The sequence below is a fragment of the Sciurus carolinensis genome, chromosome 3 (genome assembly GCF_902686445.1).
Source record: "Sciurus carolinensis chromosome 3, mSciCar1.2, whole genome shotgun sequence".
Lineage (NCBI taxonomy): Eukaryota > Metazoa > Chordata > Mammalia > Rodentia > Sciuridae > Sciurus > Sciurus carolinensis.
This window is the reverse complement of record NC_062215.1, coordinates 5,424,263-5,441,700: the sequence shown is the minus strand read 5'-3', so window position 1 is coordinate 5,441,700 and position 17,438 is coordinate 5,424,263. Positions and strand designations below refer to the sequence as shown.

General features: G+C 51.3%; 3 protein-coding genes across 8 annotated transcripts in view; 1 reads left to right on the top strand and 2 right to left on the bottom strand.

The window, feature by feature from the left end:
* The window catches only part of Itgb4 (integrin subunit beta 4), a 31,798-nt gene extending 29,461 nt beyond the window's left edge, over window positions 1-2,337 (top strand). For all 6 annotated transcript variants that reach the window (XM_047544839.1, XM_047544838.1, XM_047544842.1 and 3 more), the window contains 6 exons: window positions 263-412; window positions 931-1,119; window positions 1,197-1,352; window positions 1,426-1,590; window positions 1,675-1,785; window positions 1,889-2,337. In XM_047544839.1, the coding sequence (XP_047400795.1) occupies window positions 263-412; window positions 931-1,119; window positions 1,197-1,352; window positions 1,426-1,590; window positions 1,675-1,785; window positions 1,889-2,028 (911 nt within the window). In that variant the 3' untranslated portion in view covers window positions 2,029-2,337. The remainder of the gene's footprint in view (window positions 1-262; window positions 413-930; window positions 1,120-1,196; window positions 1,353-1,425; window positions 1,591-1,674; window positions 1,786-1,888) is intronic.
* Window positions 2,338-2,468: 131 nt separating this feature from the next.
* On the bottom strand, window positions 2,469-6,711 carry Galk1 (galactokinase 1). The gene is made up of 8 exons (XM_047547635.1): window positions 6,497-6,711; window positions 5,376-5,565; window positions 4,815-4,934; window positions 4,483-4,618; window positions 4,176-4,357; window positions 2,975-3,125; window positions 2,738-2,900; window positions 2,469-2,652 (listed from the first exon to the last, which is right to left on the bottom strand). Exons 1-8 carry the CDS (start codon window positions 6,659-6,661, stop codon window positions 2,581-2,583), a joined length of 1,179 nt encoding a protein of 392 aa, XP_047403591.1. The 5' UTR covers window positions 6,662-6,711; the 3' UTR covers window positions 2,469-2,580.
* A 6,768-nt stretch (window positions 6,712-13,479) lies between these two features.
* On the bottom strand, window positions 13,480-17,027 carry LOC124981336 (histone H3.3A). The gene is given in 6 exon segments (XM_053743370.1): window positions 13,480-15,921; window positions 15,924-15,945; window positions 16,031-16,143; window positions 16,146-16,183; window positions 16,285-16,422; window positions 16,874-17,027. Coding segments are annotated over 5 exon segments (405 nt in total). The 5' UTR covers window positions 16,413-16,422; window positions 16,874-17,027; the 3' UTR covers window positions 13,480-15,817.
* Window positions 17,028-17,438: the final 411 nt, after the last annotated feature.

Below are 17,438 nucleotides of genomic sequence, written 5' to 3'. Positions count from 1 at the left end.
CCAGGGTCTGGGCTGGGGCAGGTCAAGAAGAGGGGCCCAGACAGCTGAGCAGGGAGCAGGGTGGGAGCTGGTGGACTCAGAGGGCTCACCCTCTCAGCACAGGCAGGGTCTACACCTACTCCAAGGACCAGTGGAAGGTGCTGGGCAGCCTGGACACTGTTCAAGGGGAACAAGCTGCCTGGCCAGCTGAGGAGGCTGGGATGGAATTGTGACTGTGCACAGACTCCAGCTCCTTCCCCTGACTGTGATGTCCTGTCTCCAGATTCTCGAGCTGCAACAGGTGTGCCCGATACGCCCACCCGCCTGGTGTTCTCAGCCCTGGGGCCCACATCTCTGAAAGTGAGCTGGCAAGAGCCACAGTGTGAGCGCCTGCTGTTGGGCTACAGCGTGGAGTACCAGCTGCTGAATGGCGGTGAGGCGGGGCTGCTGCTGCTGCTGTGGGGGTGCAGCCCTTCCAGGCCTGGGCCCGTGCTGTGCGCACCCCAGTGGGGTCAGCCTACCCAAGGCCTTGTGCATAAGCCCACCCCAGTCTTCTTGAGGGTCTCTCTTCCCATTCCCCTTCATTGCCTCATCTGAAGTCTGATCCATCTCCGTGCACCTCGCCTGCTTATTTCCTATGCTAAGTTTTGCCTAACAAGGCCTCGTGGACCAAGGCCTTCCCTGGTCTGAGTGACCTTTGTGGGAACTGGGAAGTGGCATGACCTAGACCCCTGACCAGGGTGTAGGATTTCACCAGCACATAGGTGGGACTGCAGGCTCCACTCCTGTCTTGTATAGAACACAACCTAAACCAACCATATCACACTGTGCCCCTACCATAGGCAGCACCGGGTGAATGCTGACCAGATGTTAAAGGTACCCTAGGGAAGTGGGGACCAGGACAGAGTGGGGGTAAAGCTGCTCTACTCTCTGCCTTCACCCAACCTCCAGGGGAACTCCACAGGCTCAACATCCCCAACCCTGGCCAAACTTCTGTGGTGGTGGAAGACCTCCTGCCCAACCACTCCTATGTGTTCCGTGTGCGGGCTCAGAGCCAGGAGGGCTGGGGCCGAGAACGTGAGGGTGTCATCACCATTGAATCGCAGGTGCATCCACAGAGCCCACTCTGCCCCCTGCCAGGTGAGTGGTCCCCCCAGCAGCCGCCACCATACCCACCACCCACCCACCCACTGACGTTGTCTCTCTGCTACCCCCAGGATCTGCCTTCACTCTGAGCACCCCCAGTGCCCCAGGCCCATTGGTTTTCACTGCCCTGAGCCCCGACTCACTGCAGCTGAGCTGGGAGAGGCCACGGAGGCCCAATGGTGACATCCTCGGCTACCTGGTGACCTGTGAGATGGCCCAAGGAGGAGGTACTGCCCACCCTGGGGACAGGAATGGCCACGGAGTAGTGGCTACAGGGGCTGAAGGCCTCTTCCCATGCAGGGCCAGCCACCACATTCCGGGTGGATGGAGACAACCCTGAGAGCCGCCTGACCGTGCCTGGCCTCAGTGAGAACGTGCCCTACAAGTTCAAGGTGCAGGCCAGGACTACTGAGGGCTTCGGGCCAGAGCGTGAGGGCATCATCACCATCGAGTCCCAGGATGGAGGTGGGACATCCCTTCTTCACCCCAACTCTTCTCCAGTCATGCCTTCTCCTGCCATCCCCTCACAGGCCAATCTGCCCCTTCCAGGTCCCTTCCCACAGCTGGGCACCCATTCTGGGCTCTTCCAGCACCCACTGCAAGGCGAGTACAGCAGCATCACCACCACCCACACCAGCACCACTGAGCCCCTCCTAATGGGTGAGTTACCACCAAGAGGCAGGGGATCCTGGGTCCCAGGAACACAGAGACAACGTGGAGGGGCAGGGACCAGGCAGCAGCCTTCAAACTTCTTCCCCTACAGATGGGCTGACCCTGGGGTCCCAGCACCTAGAGACAAGTGGCTCCCTCACCCGACACGTGACCCAGGAGTTTGTGAGCCGGACACTGACCACAAGTGGGACCCTCAGCACCCAGATGGACCAACAGTTTTTCCAAACATGACTCCCCAACCTCACTAGTGTCCTGGAACCTGGGCCCCCTACCCGCCTTCTCTCTACAGCGCTTCCTAAGCTACTTCATCCTTGGACCCTACCCCTGGGGCCCAGCCCACCGGCATGCTGACCACAAAGCCAGCACTGCTTGCCACACAGCAGGGAGCAGGTTTCCTCTAGGAAGCATGAAGGGGGCAGAGGTCCCAGAAGGCTCTTTGGCTGCCCCTGCCCCACCTTAGCCCAAACCTGTTTGTAACCAAAGAGCTGGGACCAGTTCAAGGACCCAGCCTTTGTTCTGCACTAAATAAAAAGATTTTGCTACTGCTTGGCTCTGTCCAGTCTGTTCCTCAGGAGCCCCAAAAATGCCAGCATAGGTAAAGCAGTGATTCTGACAATCCCCCCTCCTCCAATCCCCAAGCACACACCCACCTCCAGAGGCAGGCAAGGTACCACAGTCAGAGGCATATTTATTAAGCACCCAAATGAGGAAGGTGGTGCCAGACACAGAGCTGCATGGCCTGCCACCTCGGCCCATGCTGGCATGTGCTGTGCCAGGGCTGCCTCACAAGCACAACACCTTGGCTCCATCAGCAGCCTGGGAGAGGTAGAAGGTGGCGGTACCACTGTACTGCTCCTGGGGGAGAGATGGGCAGGTCTGAGTGATGGGGGGCCCTGGGAATCCACCTCTCCTGCCCTCCGAGGCTCCGGTGCTTACCAACCTGAATGTGCTGCATGGTGCGGGAAGCAGCAGAAGCCTCTAGCAGTGTCACTGTGCAGCCACCAAAGCCGCCACCTGTCATGCGACTGCCATAAACCCCAGGCACAGACAGTGCAGCCTCAACCAGTTGATCTAGCTCAGAGCAGCTCACCTCATAGTCATCCCTGCAGATGATACAGAAGAGGTCAGCCTGGAACCCACCTGTGCCCAAGAGGTGCAGGCTGCTCTAGGGCCTCACCTGAGTGAGTGATGACTCTCCACCATGAGGCGGCCAAAGGCTCTGTAGTCTCCACGGCTCAAGGCAGCTGCTGCCTGGGCTGTGCGCTGGATCTCACCCACCACGTGCCGTGCCCGCCGGAAGCCCTCCTTGCTCACCAGCTCTCTGCCAGCTGGAGTGGAACAGGGGTCAGCAGTCCCACCTCCCACTCCTGAGGGCCCCAGGGTTGTCAAAGAGGGTCCTGCTAGGTAGGACAAGGCTTATTACCCCAGGTCTGGCTCTGAAGAGCTCCCTCCTCACTGAAAAACAGGACAACTGTGTCACTTTATCACCCAGGGTTCAGGGAAGACTGCAGGAGACTGCACAGGACTTCCTGCAGGGAGTTGGAATGGCAGTGCTCAATAAACGGCTGCTTAAGCACCAAACTCCCACCTGGACTCTTGGGGCCTTCAAGGTGAGTGGAACACAGTGCAACATTCAAGAGGGCACAAAAGCTGGGCAGGGTGGGTGGTGCACGCACATAATCCCAGCAGCTTGGGTGGCAGAGGCAGGAGGATCGGGAGTTCAAAGCCAGTCTCAGCAACCTAACAAGCAACTTAGCAAGACCCTGTCTCTAATTTTTTTTTTTTTAAAGGTTTGGAGATGTGGCTCAGTGATTAGCACCCTGGGTTCACTCCTTGGTTTTAAAAAAAAAAAAAAAAAGATGCAAAAAAGCAATCTTGGTATGTGTGAGGCACTGAGTTTGATTCTCCAGCACATAACACAAATAAAATAAATATCTCGTGTCCATCTACAACTAAAAATATTAAAAAAAAAAAAAAAGCAATCTTAAGATTTCAGGCAGGGCTGGGAGTGTAACTCACAAGGTAGAGCACCTGCCTGGCACATATGAGGCCCTGGTTTTCAGCCGGCACACGCCCATAACCCCACAGGAGGCTAAGGCAAAAGGATCACAAGTTCAAGGCTAACCTCAGCAATTTAGTAAGACCCTGTCTAATTTTTTTTAAAGGGGTACAGAGCACCCCTGGGTTCAATCCCTAGCACTGAAGGGGAACAAAGAAAAGTGATTTCAAGCATCCCTACTGAGGCTGGAGCCCAAAGACTTGCAGAGTTTTGGGGGAAGTGAACAGAGCATGGCAAATGACCCTGAAGATCAGCAGGTAAAGGCCACAAGACAGCAGTAGGGAGCTCAGTCATTTCTGGAAGAAATGGAGGTTCTCACCCTCCAATTCCTCCAGTCGCACCTCCCGAAGGCTCTCCTTGCCCAGTGCCTTGGCCACTTCTTCACACTGGTGCCGTCGCAAGGGATACTCGCTGGAACCCAGGGAATGGCGGACGTTGGAATTAGTGATGAGCACGGCCAGCTTGGGGTCCGACAGCGGCACCAGGCTTGTCTCCAGGGACCTGGTGTGGAGTCAGATTAGGGAAGATGACAAGGCCATGGATCTGCTTGTCAGGCCAGGCGGTAGGCATGCTCCACCTAGGAGCTCCTGATTATGAGGTGGGAGGGTATAAGGGGAGCCCCTGACCTGCAGTCAATGAGCAGCGCGTGGCCCTTCTGCCCCAGCAGTGCGATGAGCTGATCCATGATGCCACAGGGCACCCCTGCAAAGCTGTGCTCGGCCTGCTGACACACCTGGGCCCGGGCAGCTACTGCCCCCGAGTCTGTGGCACAGGGTGAGGCAGGGAAGCTGGGGCCCAGGAGGGAGCACGAGAGGAGGCCACATGGGAGCAGCAGTAGCTCCCATGACACTCTGGGGAAACTCCCCACTCCCCCTCCCTAAACCACAACAGGTGAAGAATTCTGACCAGAGAGACCTTGGCAAGGAGGGTGGGGTTGGGCCTAGGGCCTAGGTGGTACCTGGGCAGAGCTGCTGGAGGAAGGTGTACGTGGCCACTTCCAAGGAAGCCGAGCTGGACAGCCCACCCCCCAAGGGCACTGAGCTGACCACCACTGCATTGAAGCCAGGGATGGGGGAAGCTGCAGTAGAAAGAATGGTGATAGTAAGATGGACTGCTAGAAGGACAGACACAGGAAGAGGAATTGTCCTCACAGGAAAGAAGGCAGCCTGGTAGCCGCTTTTAGTACCTGTGTCTCAATTGTCAGGCCACCAACCTGCTGGTGTCAAAGGGCCCACTGCCCTCCATCCTCTGGCCACCTGAGGTTATTGGGGCAATCTTTCAAGTTATCCTGATTTAGGGCTCTGGAGGCCAGCAAATTGGGGTTTGATTCCTGGCTCCTCTAGTCATGTGAAAAGGAAACCCAGGGCAAGTTCTGGCACCTCTTGGGGCATCAGTTTTCTCATTGGTACGGTAGGATATTCCACCCTGCAAGTTTTCCCCAGTGTATTAGATTAAGGGACTGTGGTTGTGAAATGACAATCCTAGTGGCAGCATGAATGAGACCCAGGTTGTCCCATACCTGGGTAGTGCTGAATCACTCCCTTGACATAGTTGGCCCATCGGGGAGTTCCAGGCTCCAGTGACCGGTGGACTGTGGGCAGTGGAAACTGCAGTCGCTGGGGCTCATCAGCATCTTTAGAGGTGGTGAGAAGAGAGACAAGCCCATCTGTTCGGGGGCTGCCTACCAGCAGAGTCACAAGCTCCAATGCCTGACAGGAGAGATAAGGAGTATGTGGAACTTATACCAGCTAATGGAATACCCTCAAGAGACACCCTTCAATGACAGACTCCAGCCAAGGTTCGGCCACCTGGGACATACAGGGAGGTAGAGGGAACCAGCTCAACTAGAAGGGAATGAGGTGTGGCTCAAGGAGGGGCCTGAGTGCTGAGCTGGCCTTGAGGGTTTGGAGCTCTGCCCCCTGGGTATTCAGAGGTGGAGCCAGCAGCAGCAGGAATGCAAGCCTGGACTCTGCCCCGAGGAAGGGTTCCCAGTTGTTGGGCAAGAGGGAGAGAGCAAGCTCAAAGAGCAAACAGGATGAGAGGAGCTCCATGCCTTCCCATTTGGGGATGACTAAGGATGGATGTGGATGGATTCGCTATAACTACTCACTTCTCAACCTGCAGGGTGGGGCTGAGAGCCCAGGTTGAGAGTTGGAAAGTAACACTCAAGGTCACGCACCAAGAACCTGCTGTGAGACTTTCAGCAAGTCCCCATCGCTTTCTGGGTTTGTTTCCTCCTCTGTAAACGGAATGTGCTGGGCCAGGAGGCTGAGGGCTCCATTCGACCAGGCCTGTGGCTGCAGCCTCACAGAGGCCAGGAGCCGGAAGTGTCCTCCTTCTACTGCTACAAAGGGCCCACATTTGAAGGGGAACACGCTCCCCACAGCTGAGGTCGAGGACCAGTAACCCCCAAAGAGTTGACTTGGGTGAAGTGGCGTCCGCACACCCTCTTCGGCTACAGCTTGCTCTCTTCGCTCGTGGAAAACGGACTGTCCCAGGGTCTCTCCCTCGTGCTTGACTCTCCCAGTCCGCTGCCCGCCCCACATTCCAGCGGGAGAGATCACATTCGCGAGCCCCCGCCGCCCGCCTTTCTCCGCGGCGGGGCAGCGGACCCAGGGGCTCCCCCGCGCAGCCCCTCACCATGGGCAACACCAGGCCCTGGTTGTAGTCCGTGTGTTCCCCGATGAGGTTGACGCGGCCCGGGGCCGACACGGCCAGCTCAGGCTCGGCTCCGAACTCCTCCCGGAAGGCTCGCCGAGCCTCGGCCAGCAGCTCCTGGACCTGGGGCGGTCTCGAAGCAGCCATGACGCTCGTCTGCAGCTCAGCGCACCACGACACAGGATGCTGGGGGCGGGGCCGCGCGCGGCGGGTGCGCACGTTCCCGCCCGGCGCCCCGCCCCCGGCCCGGTCGGCCCCGCCTCCGCTCGCAGAGCCCGGCTGAAGTCGTCTACCTGTTGCGCTTCGCTCCCAAACCTGGCGGGTGCAGGCGACAAACGCCAGGAACTCGTGAATCCGAGTGTGATTCTGTGCTGCCGATGATGTCGTTCTCTTTGGACTTTGGAGAAGACCAATGGCGACCACTTGAATGAGTATGGGTCTGAGTGGCACTTTGCACAACTAAAAGACCTGAGCTGCCCTTCCCTGACCCTGGCGACTGTTGGTGGACTAACCTCCATCAAAACAGCCAGAGCAGTGGAGCAGGCACTCGGCAGACCTGGATTCCCAAAGGCATCTCCTAGGACTTCAGGAGGAGGAGCTACGAGAAGTCATGGGTATAGAGACACGGTCAGGCAAGTTTGGTAGTGACCAGGAAGTCGTTTTTTACAAGCTCCTTTTCTAGGATGGACCCACCGTCCTAGTTCATAGCAACGGAAAACTGAGGAGGATGGCAATGGCTCAGCCCCTCCTTGAAGTACCAACCAACTGCCTAAGGTAAGTCACACTGTGGGTCCCAGGAGATGCTTCTTCACCCTGAAGCCTGGTCTCAAATGCAGGGTATCAACCTTTGCCTGGATGCCTGTCCACATCTGCCTACCTTGCATTCCACGTGGATATGGTTTGTGACTGGGCTGTGGCCAGAGATATAACTTGGGGCCTGCTGAGTGGTTTGCTCAGAGTAGAGAACTGCATTCAAAAAGCAGCTCACGCCGGCCTTAATCCCAGCTGCTCAGGAGGCTGAGGCAAAAGGATCATAAATTCTACGCAACTTATCGAGGCCCTAAGTGACTCAGCAAGACCCCCTGTCTTTAAACAAAATATTAACAAAGGGTTGGGGATGTGGCTCAGTGGTACAGGACTTCTGGGTTCAATCCCCAGTACCCACAAAAATAAATAAGTTGGTAAAAATTAAATTTAAAAAAAAAACTGGAGATTGAACGCAGGGACATTTTACCACTGAACTACATCCTAGTCCTTTTTTATTTTTTATGTTGAGACAGTCTTCCTACTTCCCCTGAAACTCACCGAGTTTCCTGACGTAGGCTTTTGAATCGCTGGAATGACAGGTGTGCATCACCACACCCAGCTGGAAACAACTCAGTAAAAATGGGCATGGCCTGTGGGTGTAACTTAATGATAGAATGTATACTTAGCATGTATAAGGCCCTGAATTCAGTCCCCAGCACCACATAAATAAAATGAATTAAGGGTGAATTGTATTATGTGTATTATATCTCAGTAAAGCTGCTTTTAAAAATAGGAATATGGGGCCTGGAGATGCAGCTTGGTGGTAGGGCATTTTTCCTTGTATGTGTGAGACCCTGAGTTTGATTCCTAGCACTTGGGAAAAAAAAATAGGAATAGGGATGTAGCTCAGTGGTGAAGCACTTACCTAGTTTGCATGGGGTCCTGGGTTTGATCCTCAGTACCACAATAAAAAAAAAAAAAAAAAAAAAAAAAGACAAATTCCAAATTTCATCTGATAGCCTGCTTCTTTGGGGCACACTTCAGGAAAGCAGTTTTGGGCACAGTAAAATCAAAACAAACCATAAATGGCCCTTGGACCTGGTTGAAGTGGAATTAAACTCACAAACTATGTTTTCCTACAAGGTACCATTTCTGTTGCAGCAGAGTTGGGAGAAGCAACCCCTTTTCTACTTATTATTATTTTGGTACTGGGGATTGAACTCAGGGGCAATGTGTCACTGAGCCACATTTCCAGACCTTTTTTATTTTGAGGACAGTGTCTCACTAAGTTACTTAGGCTCACTAAATTGCTGAGGCTGGCCTTGAACTTGGAATCTTCCTGTCTTAGTGTCCTGAGTTGCTAGGATTACTGGCACCTAGCTCTGCACATTCTTTACCCACTTCAGCCTTGACATCTAACAGTCCTGAGCCAAAATCTCTACACTTACTATTGTGTGACATTAGGCAAATCATTTGACCTCTCTGAGCTTCAGTTTCTCTTTTGTAATTGGACTAGTGATCCCCCCACACCCTGTCCCCACCCGACAGGCTGTTGTCAAAGGAACTGAATGAGATAATCTTCACAGAGGGCCCAGCCTAGCACCTGGCACTTAGTAGCATGGAATAAATATTTGCTATTATTATCAGTTGTCCATTAATTCAACAGGCGTTATTGGACTCCACCGTGTGCAACTGGCCAGAATGATAAAACAGCTGAGGCTCCTGGCATCTGATTGAGAAGCAGACACCACAAATCTGACCTCCTGTGACTGAGATAAATGCTTAGATGAAGGAGTAGAGATTCCTGAGGGAGGAGAAGTAGAGCTTTGAAGTCCACACCTTCCCTTTTACTTGGTATTTGAAAACATGCCCACTGGGCCCATCTTCATTGTATTGTTTCAGTTTTTCTTGGAGAAACTTGATTTGGCCTAAGGGTAAGTGCTCCTGTGTGTTTGAGATGGACTTGGAAACATTTTTATCTGGGAGATGGGTTTGCTTTTCTTTTTTTCTTTTTGTGGTGCTGGGGATGAACCCAGGGCCTCAGCATGCTAGTAGACAAGCCTTTACCACTGAGCTTCATCCACAACCATATTCCCTTTTTTGAATCCTGTTACAGGATCTTGTTACAGGAAATTTGTTCAGAAGGAAGTCTGCTTTGACCTCTGATCTTCCTTTCCATTTGCTGGCCAGATGTCACAGGACGGGGGAGAAGTGACACTACAATGGGGACACTGCACCCCAAGGTCTGTCCTCTGCTGGCCAAAGAATTTATGAGCACAGCCAGCACTGTTGATCTCATCAGGCTCTGGCAATCTGATCGAATTCCCAGTAGCATCCACCACAGGGTTGAGTGTTGGGGCTGGGAATACCATCCTCACCAGCCAGGAAGCAGGCCTGCAGGTTGCCAAGGAATGTTGTCGCCAAGGCCCCCCATTGAGGACAGGCTCTTTAAAGATGCCTCTTCTCAGTGAGTCATTTCTCTCCCCCAAACCAAAGCCAAACTCTCACCCTTTTGGGCATTCCTTGCTGGATTTGGTCTTTTTTCATTTAAGGAAGATCTGTGGTTTGACATAGCTGTAGCTTCTTCATTGCAAGCACAGCCTAGGTTTCCTGGTGAGATATGGGGTCCACATCTCCCAAATGGATCTCCCTGAAAATGTTTGCACCCATCATCTCACAAAGTCCAGGAGGTTCTTTTTGTTGTTTCCAGAGGATTAACCTATTTCCTGATTTGGGCTCCCTTTGCCCTTCTGTGATATTAATGATGACAGCTTCTACAGCACAGATAGTACTGACATTGAGCACATGTCAACTCAGACCTCAGGGCTGAGATCTAGCAAGAATGCACCTATAGGGCATTACTGGTTGCTTCGCACCAGTGTCTGTTCTGATTAATGGTGCCCTGGATTTCTGTGGTCAAGTGTCACCCCTAGAGCTTGCATTATCTTCAGTTTTGCAAAGATTGTTTTATTAAATCTTTACAAATATATTGGATAAGTACTTTTACTATTTCCATTTCATAGATGAAGAAAAGCAGCACAAATGAGTTTAGGAACTCACCCAAGAGGAAGAACTGAGCCAGGTGTTGTGGTGCCCATTTGTAATCCCAGCCACTCAGGAAGCTGAGGCAGGAAGACGGCAAATTCGAGGCCAGCCTCAGCAACTTAGCAAACTCAGTGAGACTCTCCCTGTCTCAAAATAAAAAATAAAAAGGGCTGGGGATGTGGCTCAGTGGGAAGAGTATCCCTGGATTCAATTCCCAGTACAGGGGGAAAAAAAAAGTGAAAGAACTGAGCCTTGAACTCATGCTGCTAACCCTAGGCCCATTCTTTCAGCCACCATCATAGGTCCCCCGTAAGTACACTAGACTGCTGCAACCTCGACTGCCATTCTCTGTCTGCAAAAGTGCCAGGATCCAAAACTCAGACTTTTCTCAGTGGCAGACAGAAAGTATAGCTGCTTTCCCAGACCACTGGACCCCCTCTTACATGGGACACACCCCATTTGGAAACCAGGCAAGTAACCAAAGCTCTTGGGAATCAGACTGATTCTTTGCCACCCATGCCAGGAGCAGAGATGGCCAGCTTTGCAGTGGGGCTGCCAGGGCCATTTGGTTTGGTCAGCAAATACTGCTGAGCCTCTGTTGTGTACCAGGCATGACTCCAGAGCAGGTAAGACTCGGTGCCTGCCTTTGGAGCCTCCCTCAACTTTCTCAACCCTCCCTGGCCTCAGATGCCCCTTCTCAGAGAAACCAGCTGCAGGCCTTGTCTTTATTTGGTGCTCCCACTGTCCCTGAATCTCCTACCCTGTAGGATGATGACCACCTCATTGATAGCCAGGGAGCAAGTCTAGACTTATGAAGCTGACAGCTCAGGGCTGCTTTATCTCTTCCAGCACCTTGCACCGGCCAGAAAGCTGCAGCCGGCACTGCAGCTGCCCAGGCCTCAGGTCACTCAAGGTGGGCAGGAGGACTGAGATTAATTGATAGCTAAATAAGGATGCGGGGCCCACGATGCCTTGGCCTTGAACCCAAACCCATCCTGTCATCTCTACTTGATGGCTCAATGCTAGGCAGTGAGGAACTTACAAGGAAGTCCTTCAGCTGTGTCCACCAGAGGCAATAGAAAGGGAGTAGGTGTTATTGGAGACCAAGGACCATCTCCATGAGGACATGCAGTCCTTCACACACACCCCCCAGTAAAAGGCTACCTGTCCTAGACATGCAGCCCATTTGCACCTCTCCTTCACAGGATCTTCTTGTGTCTGAGATGGACCTCTCCTTTTCTGCCCACTCTCCATCCTGTTGTATTCCTGGAACTGCAGGATCCTAGATGAGAGCTGGCAGTTGCTGGTGAAAAGGTCCCAGACCCTGACCCCCATGTTCCTTCTTATGCATCTCTTTCCAGATCACATGTGACCTTTGAGCCTCTCCAGGAGCTACCACCTTACTGAAGCCAACTTTTTGCTTTCTCAGTAGGATGTGACCGCATGACCTCTTAGCTTCTCCCACAGGGAAGGGGAACGGGGTGTGCATGCATGCCTGTGTGGGGTGTTTGCTCAGGGAAGATGGCCAAGAAGTGCTGCTCCTGGTGTGTCTGACCTGCAAGACTGGCCCCTGCTGGACACTGGGCATGGTGCTTGGGTGAGGACCAGGATAGGCTGGGGTACATACATCACATGGAAGTTCAGTGGCTCTTTGCTCGGAGTAATAGTGGTATCAGGGTGAGACTTCCAGGGGCTGGTGGGCAGTTAGCAGCAGTACAGGGAGGATGTCCCACAAAATGGAGGACACAAACCTCTGGCTCCTCCTCAACAGCACAGCCCTTCAGTTCATAAATTCAATGTCTTCCTCATTTCCTAGACATGCTGATGAAAGGGTAACAAAGTCAAAACAGCAGTCAACTGACCTAAGTTTCTTGTTATTAGGACACCCTCAGTCTTCTCCCCAGGTGGAGGGTGCTGCAGAATGTGGGTTGGCAGTATAGGCAGGGGCCTGACTTTCTCCCTTCTTCTGGCCTTGCCCTTGGGAAGGTGGCTAGAAGGCTGTGTACACTAAAAATTGCTGGCCAGAAGCCAAGCCAGGCTGGATGGAAAGGTCCAGGCTGGCAACATTCTTGAATTGAGGGCACCTCCCTGAGGAATACCGATAGCTAGGGGCACGTAGGAGCAACACTGGGGTGAGGGGAGGCAGTGCTACAAGGGGCCTAAGTAAGGGCAGTCAGGGGCTGACTCTCAAAGTTGGCAGTGATTTCTTTGGTAATTGAAATGCTCCCACACCAAGATGGTGAAGCACAAGTGGGAACAGAATGCAGTGTGGACTCAAGGATTTCGTGCCTACTAGACCACATCATCTCCAATAAGCCAAAAGCTGTAGAGGTGGCAGTGTGAACAACTCACCTGGTCCCTCTGGTGGGGAGCTAGATTGGCTATAGGTTCAAGGCTTGGGTCCTAAATATAGGCTGGGACCACCCTAAAGAAGCTAAAAGAGAAGCCTCTGATCCAATGGCAAACTGTTTCACCCTATTCCTCATGATGCTCCATGAAAGGGCCTACTTCCCAACAGCTGACTCCAGCGCCCAACACCAGGCAGGAAGCACAATCCTTGCAAGGGGTCAGTAGCAGAGGCCACTGTTGGGGAAAGCTGAGCGAGCCAGCTAAGATAGCTAGGGATGTAGCTCAGTGGAGCACTTACCAAGGATGCATAAAGCCCTAGGTTCAATCCCTGTTGTGCAAAAAATAGGGGGGATTCCCTCTTCTTTTCCCCTAGTGTGTAGCTACTCTTGTTGGACACCTACGTCCATGTTTCTAGGTAAAATACCCTTGCTTCAGCCCAGAACCAACTGTACATGCACCAAGTACATATAAGGGACAAATGAGGTTTCTTACAAAACAAGGGTATTAACGTGGCAAGCATATTTTCCAGGTTTTCTGTCCTTACAGGACTCAAGATTGTCTCCCCATCACACATCACCATGCTGTGAATAAGTACAATGACCATGTAATTTACCAAATTGGGACAGCCAGTAAACACAGGCACCATTTATACAGCAGTTTCACAGGAATAAATTGGAACTGTCCTGAGCAAAAGAAGTGTAACATTTCCGTTCTGCCAAGTATGCTTCCCTCCCCCTATCTCCCAGTCAGAAAGCAATGCTCTAGAGATAGTTACAAGTTTCGTGTAACAATTATTCAAATGAAAACCATTAACAAGATGAGAATAGTCTCAAAACTTAAAAAAACTTTTATTGTCTCATCCACCAAGGGCACGGGATACACCATCAGCTTCAACCTTGCTTTCCTCCTTACAGATTCTGGTCCATTACTCTTACCCAGGGACATGCTGTCATGTTTCCTAGAACCAAAAAATATCTTCCAGGTTGTGTTCAAGTGTGGAAGCCCACCTTGCGCTGTTTCAGCAGTACCTGTTAGCCTGCCCAAGCCTTCTACTACAAGAGGCTGCAAGACTGGGTGAGACAGTTCAATAGTATCACCCACTTGAATTATCATTAGCAAGCTTACTCTCCTCCCCCCATCCTTGTGAGCCATTATTATTTTTAGTTGCTGTCACTTTTGAGCACATTCAAATGCTAGTATTTTCCTGTTCAAAAGCACTAAGGAAATTCTCATAATTGTTAAGTGTGCCTGTCTGGTTCAGGTGGGACTTTCTAGAAAACTACCCGAACAATTGGATTGGGTTCCACCTTTGACCAGTCATACAGATCTTACCTCTTGCAAGCACTTCGAATCTGAAATTAATCCAAACTTTGGTAGGGCAAGAACTTCTACAGTTACTAGCTTTCGTTGGAATGCTTTAAACAAGTGGCTCTTGTGGTCAAGTCTTGTTGACATTCATGCATTAAGCCTTGCAAGCAGCCCTCATGGCTCAAGCTCAAAACTTGTTTCATGCTGAAAACATAGCTCAATTTTACACCTTGTAACTTCTGTTTAAAATGAAGATTTCTAAGCCTGCTCCAAAGCTGATGCATGGAATAGACACCAAATGCAAGCCCTAGAACTTTTAACAAGAACTTCCCTAATAAAAGCAACTTAATTTTACTTAGTTCCTTAACATTATGGGGCTAGGGGAAGGCTATTAATATACTTTGCTATAAGCCCGTGGTACAAATAGAGCAGTTATTCTGACTTTTGCACAGATGCTGGGGATCAAAACCAGGGCCTTCCTACGTGCTAGGCAAGTACTGTACCACTGAGCTGCATCATGGCATTTTTACAGATCTAAAGGCAGTTTTACATGCTTTGTTAAAAAATGGTTTATCTACCAAGCAAGAGCTAAAATAAAGCTCAAACTGCTAAAATGGGTAGAACTTAAATAATGGATATATTAAGGTTTCATCATAGCATTCAATTTAGGTTTTTGACACTTAGTTGGATAAACAAGTTTATTTGTAAATTTAGTCAACATACATAATTGACCTAAAAACCTCAATAAAGGATAAATTTAAAACCACTTGGAAGGCCATCTCTGTAAAAGGGATTTTCCCAGGACAGTAAATAACCAGATGTAATCTATCCCAACCAACACCATCTTAAATTTGCAGAGGTCCAAATGAGCCTGGAGCTGCCTGCTCCTCCCCCACAGCAAGTTTACACTAAACTCCACAAGGAAAAGAACCAACCCTTGATAGTGTTTCCTCTTAGAAGAAAACCTAGATTTGAGACCAACCACAACACAAGGAAAAGCTAAACTAGATAGAATATTAGTTAACAGATGATGCTGGTGTGAATAACTTGTTATTTTTATTCTAGAGCCCTTATAAATAAAATCCCCCAGTTAGTGTTTGCATTATCAGCTAGAGGGTTAGTTAACATGTGGTAGAATGAGGACTTATGCAAGGTATATTACACATAGCATTTTACTACTATGAAAACAAGTGCAGTCTCTAGTTAAGAGAAAACCAACTGGACTCTAAATTACACACCTTAATGACAAGACTCCCCACCACTTGTGAATGTAAAACATTTAATTTAAAAATGTTGACACTACAATATATAAAATAGCTATTATAAATGCACATAGTGTATTCTATAGCTGCCAGGTTTACTTTTTTTTCTTTTTCTTTTTTTTTTTTTTTTTAAGGAAACTGTAAGTTACACTGTGGTTAAGACTTGGATCTTCACCCTTGAAAAAGCCCGCATTCTATCACAGTGATGTATGGTCAGACTTAACAGCCCCAATTGTTAAACACTTGGATCAAGTCATAACCAGTTTTATTGCAAAAGGACCCTGTACACATTTATCAATTCTAGTACCTTAATAGCTACCCAACAAGTCATTAACATACAGAAACATGCATCATGAGAAGCAAGAAATATCACCCATCCCTTCTGCATATTAGCAACTTGTCACTCCTGAGCAACAGTGCTCACATCACTGAGGTCTGTGAACAGTCACTTTTCGCATTCATCCTGAGTGAAAGATGGAATGACTTAAGTACAAATGCAACATATTATAAACAATTTCTTACAAAAAAGTCACAAATTAAACCAAAGTATTTTACAGAATTTACTACAAAACGCCATAAAAACTGCCTTCACTTAAGCTCTCTCTCCCCGTATCCGGCGAGCCAACTGGATGTCTTTGGGCATGATGGTGACTCTCTTAGCGTGGATGGCACACAGATTAGTATCTTCAAATAACCCACCAGGTACGCTTCACTAGCCTCCTGTTGAGGACAAGAGCCACACTATTAACTTCCTTCCAGGAGAAGCCACGCAGTCCTCCCCCGTACTACAAAGCCTGTCCCTTACCTGCAGGGCACCAATGGCTGCACTCTGAAACCTCAAGTCGGTTTTGAAATCCTGGGCGATCTCTCTCACCAACCTCTGGAAAGGCAACTTCCGGATGAGAAGCTCGGTCGATTCTGGTAACGACGAATCTCTCGAAGCGCCACAGTCCCGGGCCTGAAACAAGAGGAAGCGTGTAAAAGGACACGGCGGAGGCTCGGCGCACTGCCGAGCACAGCCGCCCGCCGCCAGGTCATTGTTCCCCGGCTGCTGCCTACCTGTAACGATGAGGTTTCTTCACCCCGCCGGTAGAGGGAGCGCTTTTCCTGGCAGCCTTGGTGGCCAGCTGTTTGCGGGGGGCTTTCCCACCAGTGGACTTACGAGCGGTCTGCTTGGTTCGGGCCATTTTCTCTTACCTACGAAACGGAACGGACATAAGGCCGCGAGGTCCTCCCGCCTGATCCCCCGGGACGTGGTGTGTGCCGAGGGCTCCCGCGCGCCGGGCCCTCCGCTTGCCCTCCCGCCTCTCCGCCCCACCTCGCGTCGGCAGATGGCCGAGGGCCGCCGCCTCCTCCCCCTCCCCTAATGACTCAGGCTGCGAGCGGCGGCGGCTTCCCCAGGGAGGGGGGGCGTGGGGAGGAGTCACTTCCCGCCCGCCGCGGGCGGAGGCCCGGCTGCCCGGAACCCGGCCTCCGGACCTCTGAATCACCACCGGGAATGAGGCGGAAACACGGTTCCGGAACGAAACCCAAAGAAATAGGCGCCCGAGCAGCCCCCGTCACCCGGCAATCGGCTCCAAACGGTCGCGGCCCACAGCATCAACGGCTGGCGGGGTCGACAGTCACCAATAACCCCGCGGACACTTACCCAACGCCGAAGTCTTAGGCCGCTTCTCCGACCGCCGCGCCGAGCTGCTGCCCAGTGAAGACCCGCAGCCGCGGAGCAAAAGAACGATACTACTCCAACGAACCACCAAACCGCTCTGCGCTCGAAACCCCCCCGACGACTCTGCTTTTATACCCACGCTTCACGCTGCGTCTCTGCGTCATAGGACCCTTATTTGCATACACCAACGACTTTTTCTATTGGCGGGCGCTTTCGCCGACGCGCTGACATCCCCCGACACAAAGGCCGTGCTTCGGCCCTGTTCCCTGATTGGCGGATGTTTAGGCCGCTGATTGGCTGTTAAAGTTGCCTCTTGATTGGATGGATGCAAAGAGGAATGGACGAATCAGAGCAGAGCACTAAGCGGCTCTTCTGATTGGATAAAATGGAGCTATGTTTGGATCCTTCCCTTGGTTCCAAAGCTCCACAATAGAAAGTCAATGCAAATGAACTGCATTGGTCCCTATCAGGATTTAAGAAAGTCCGGATGGGCAGGCACTAAGCTTGTTTGCATCAAGCTAACGCAAGGAGGAAGAGAAGAGGTTAT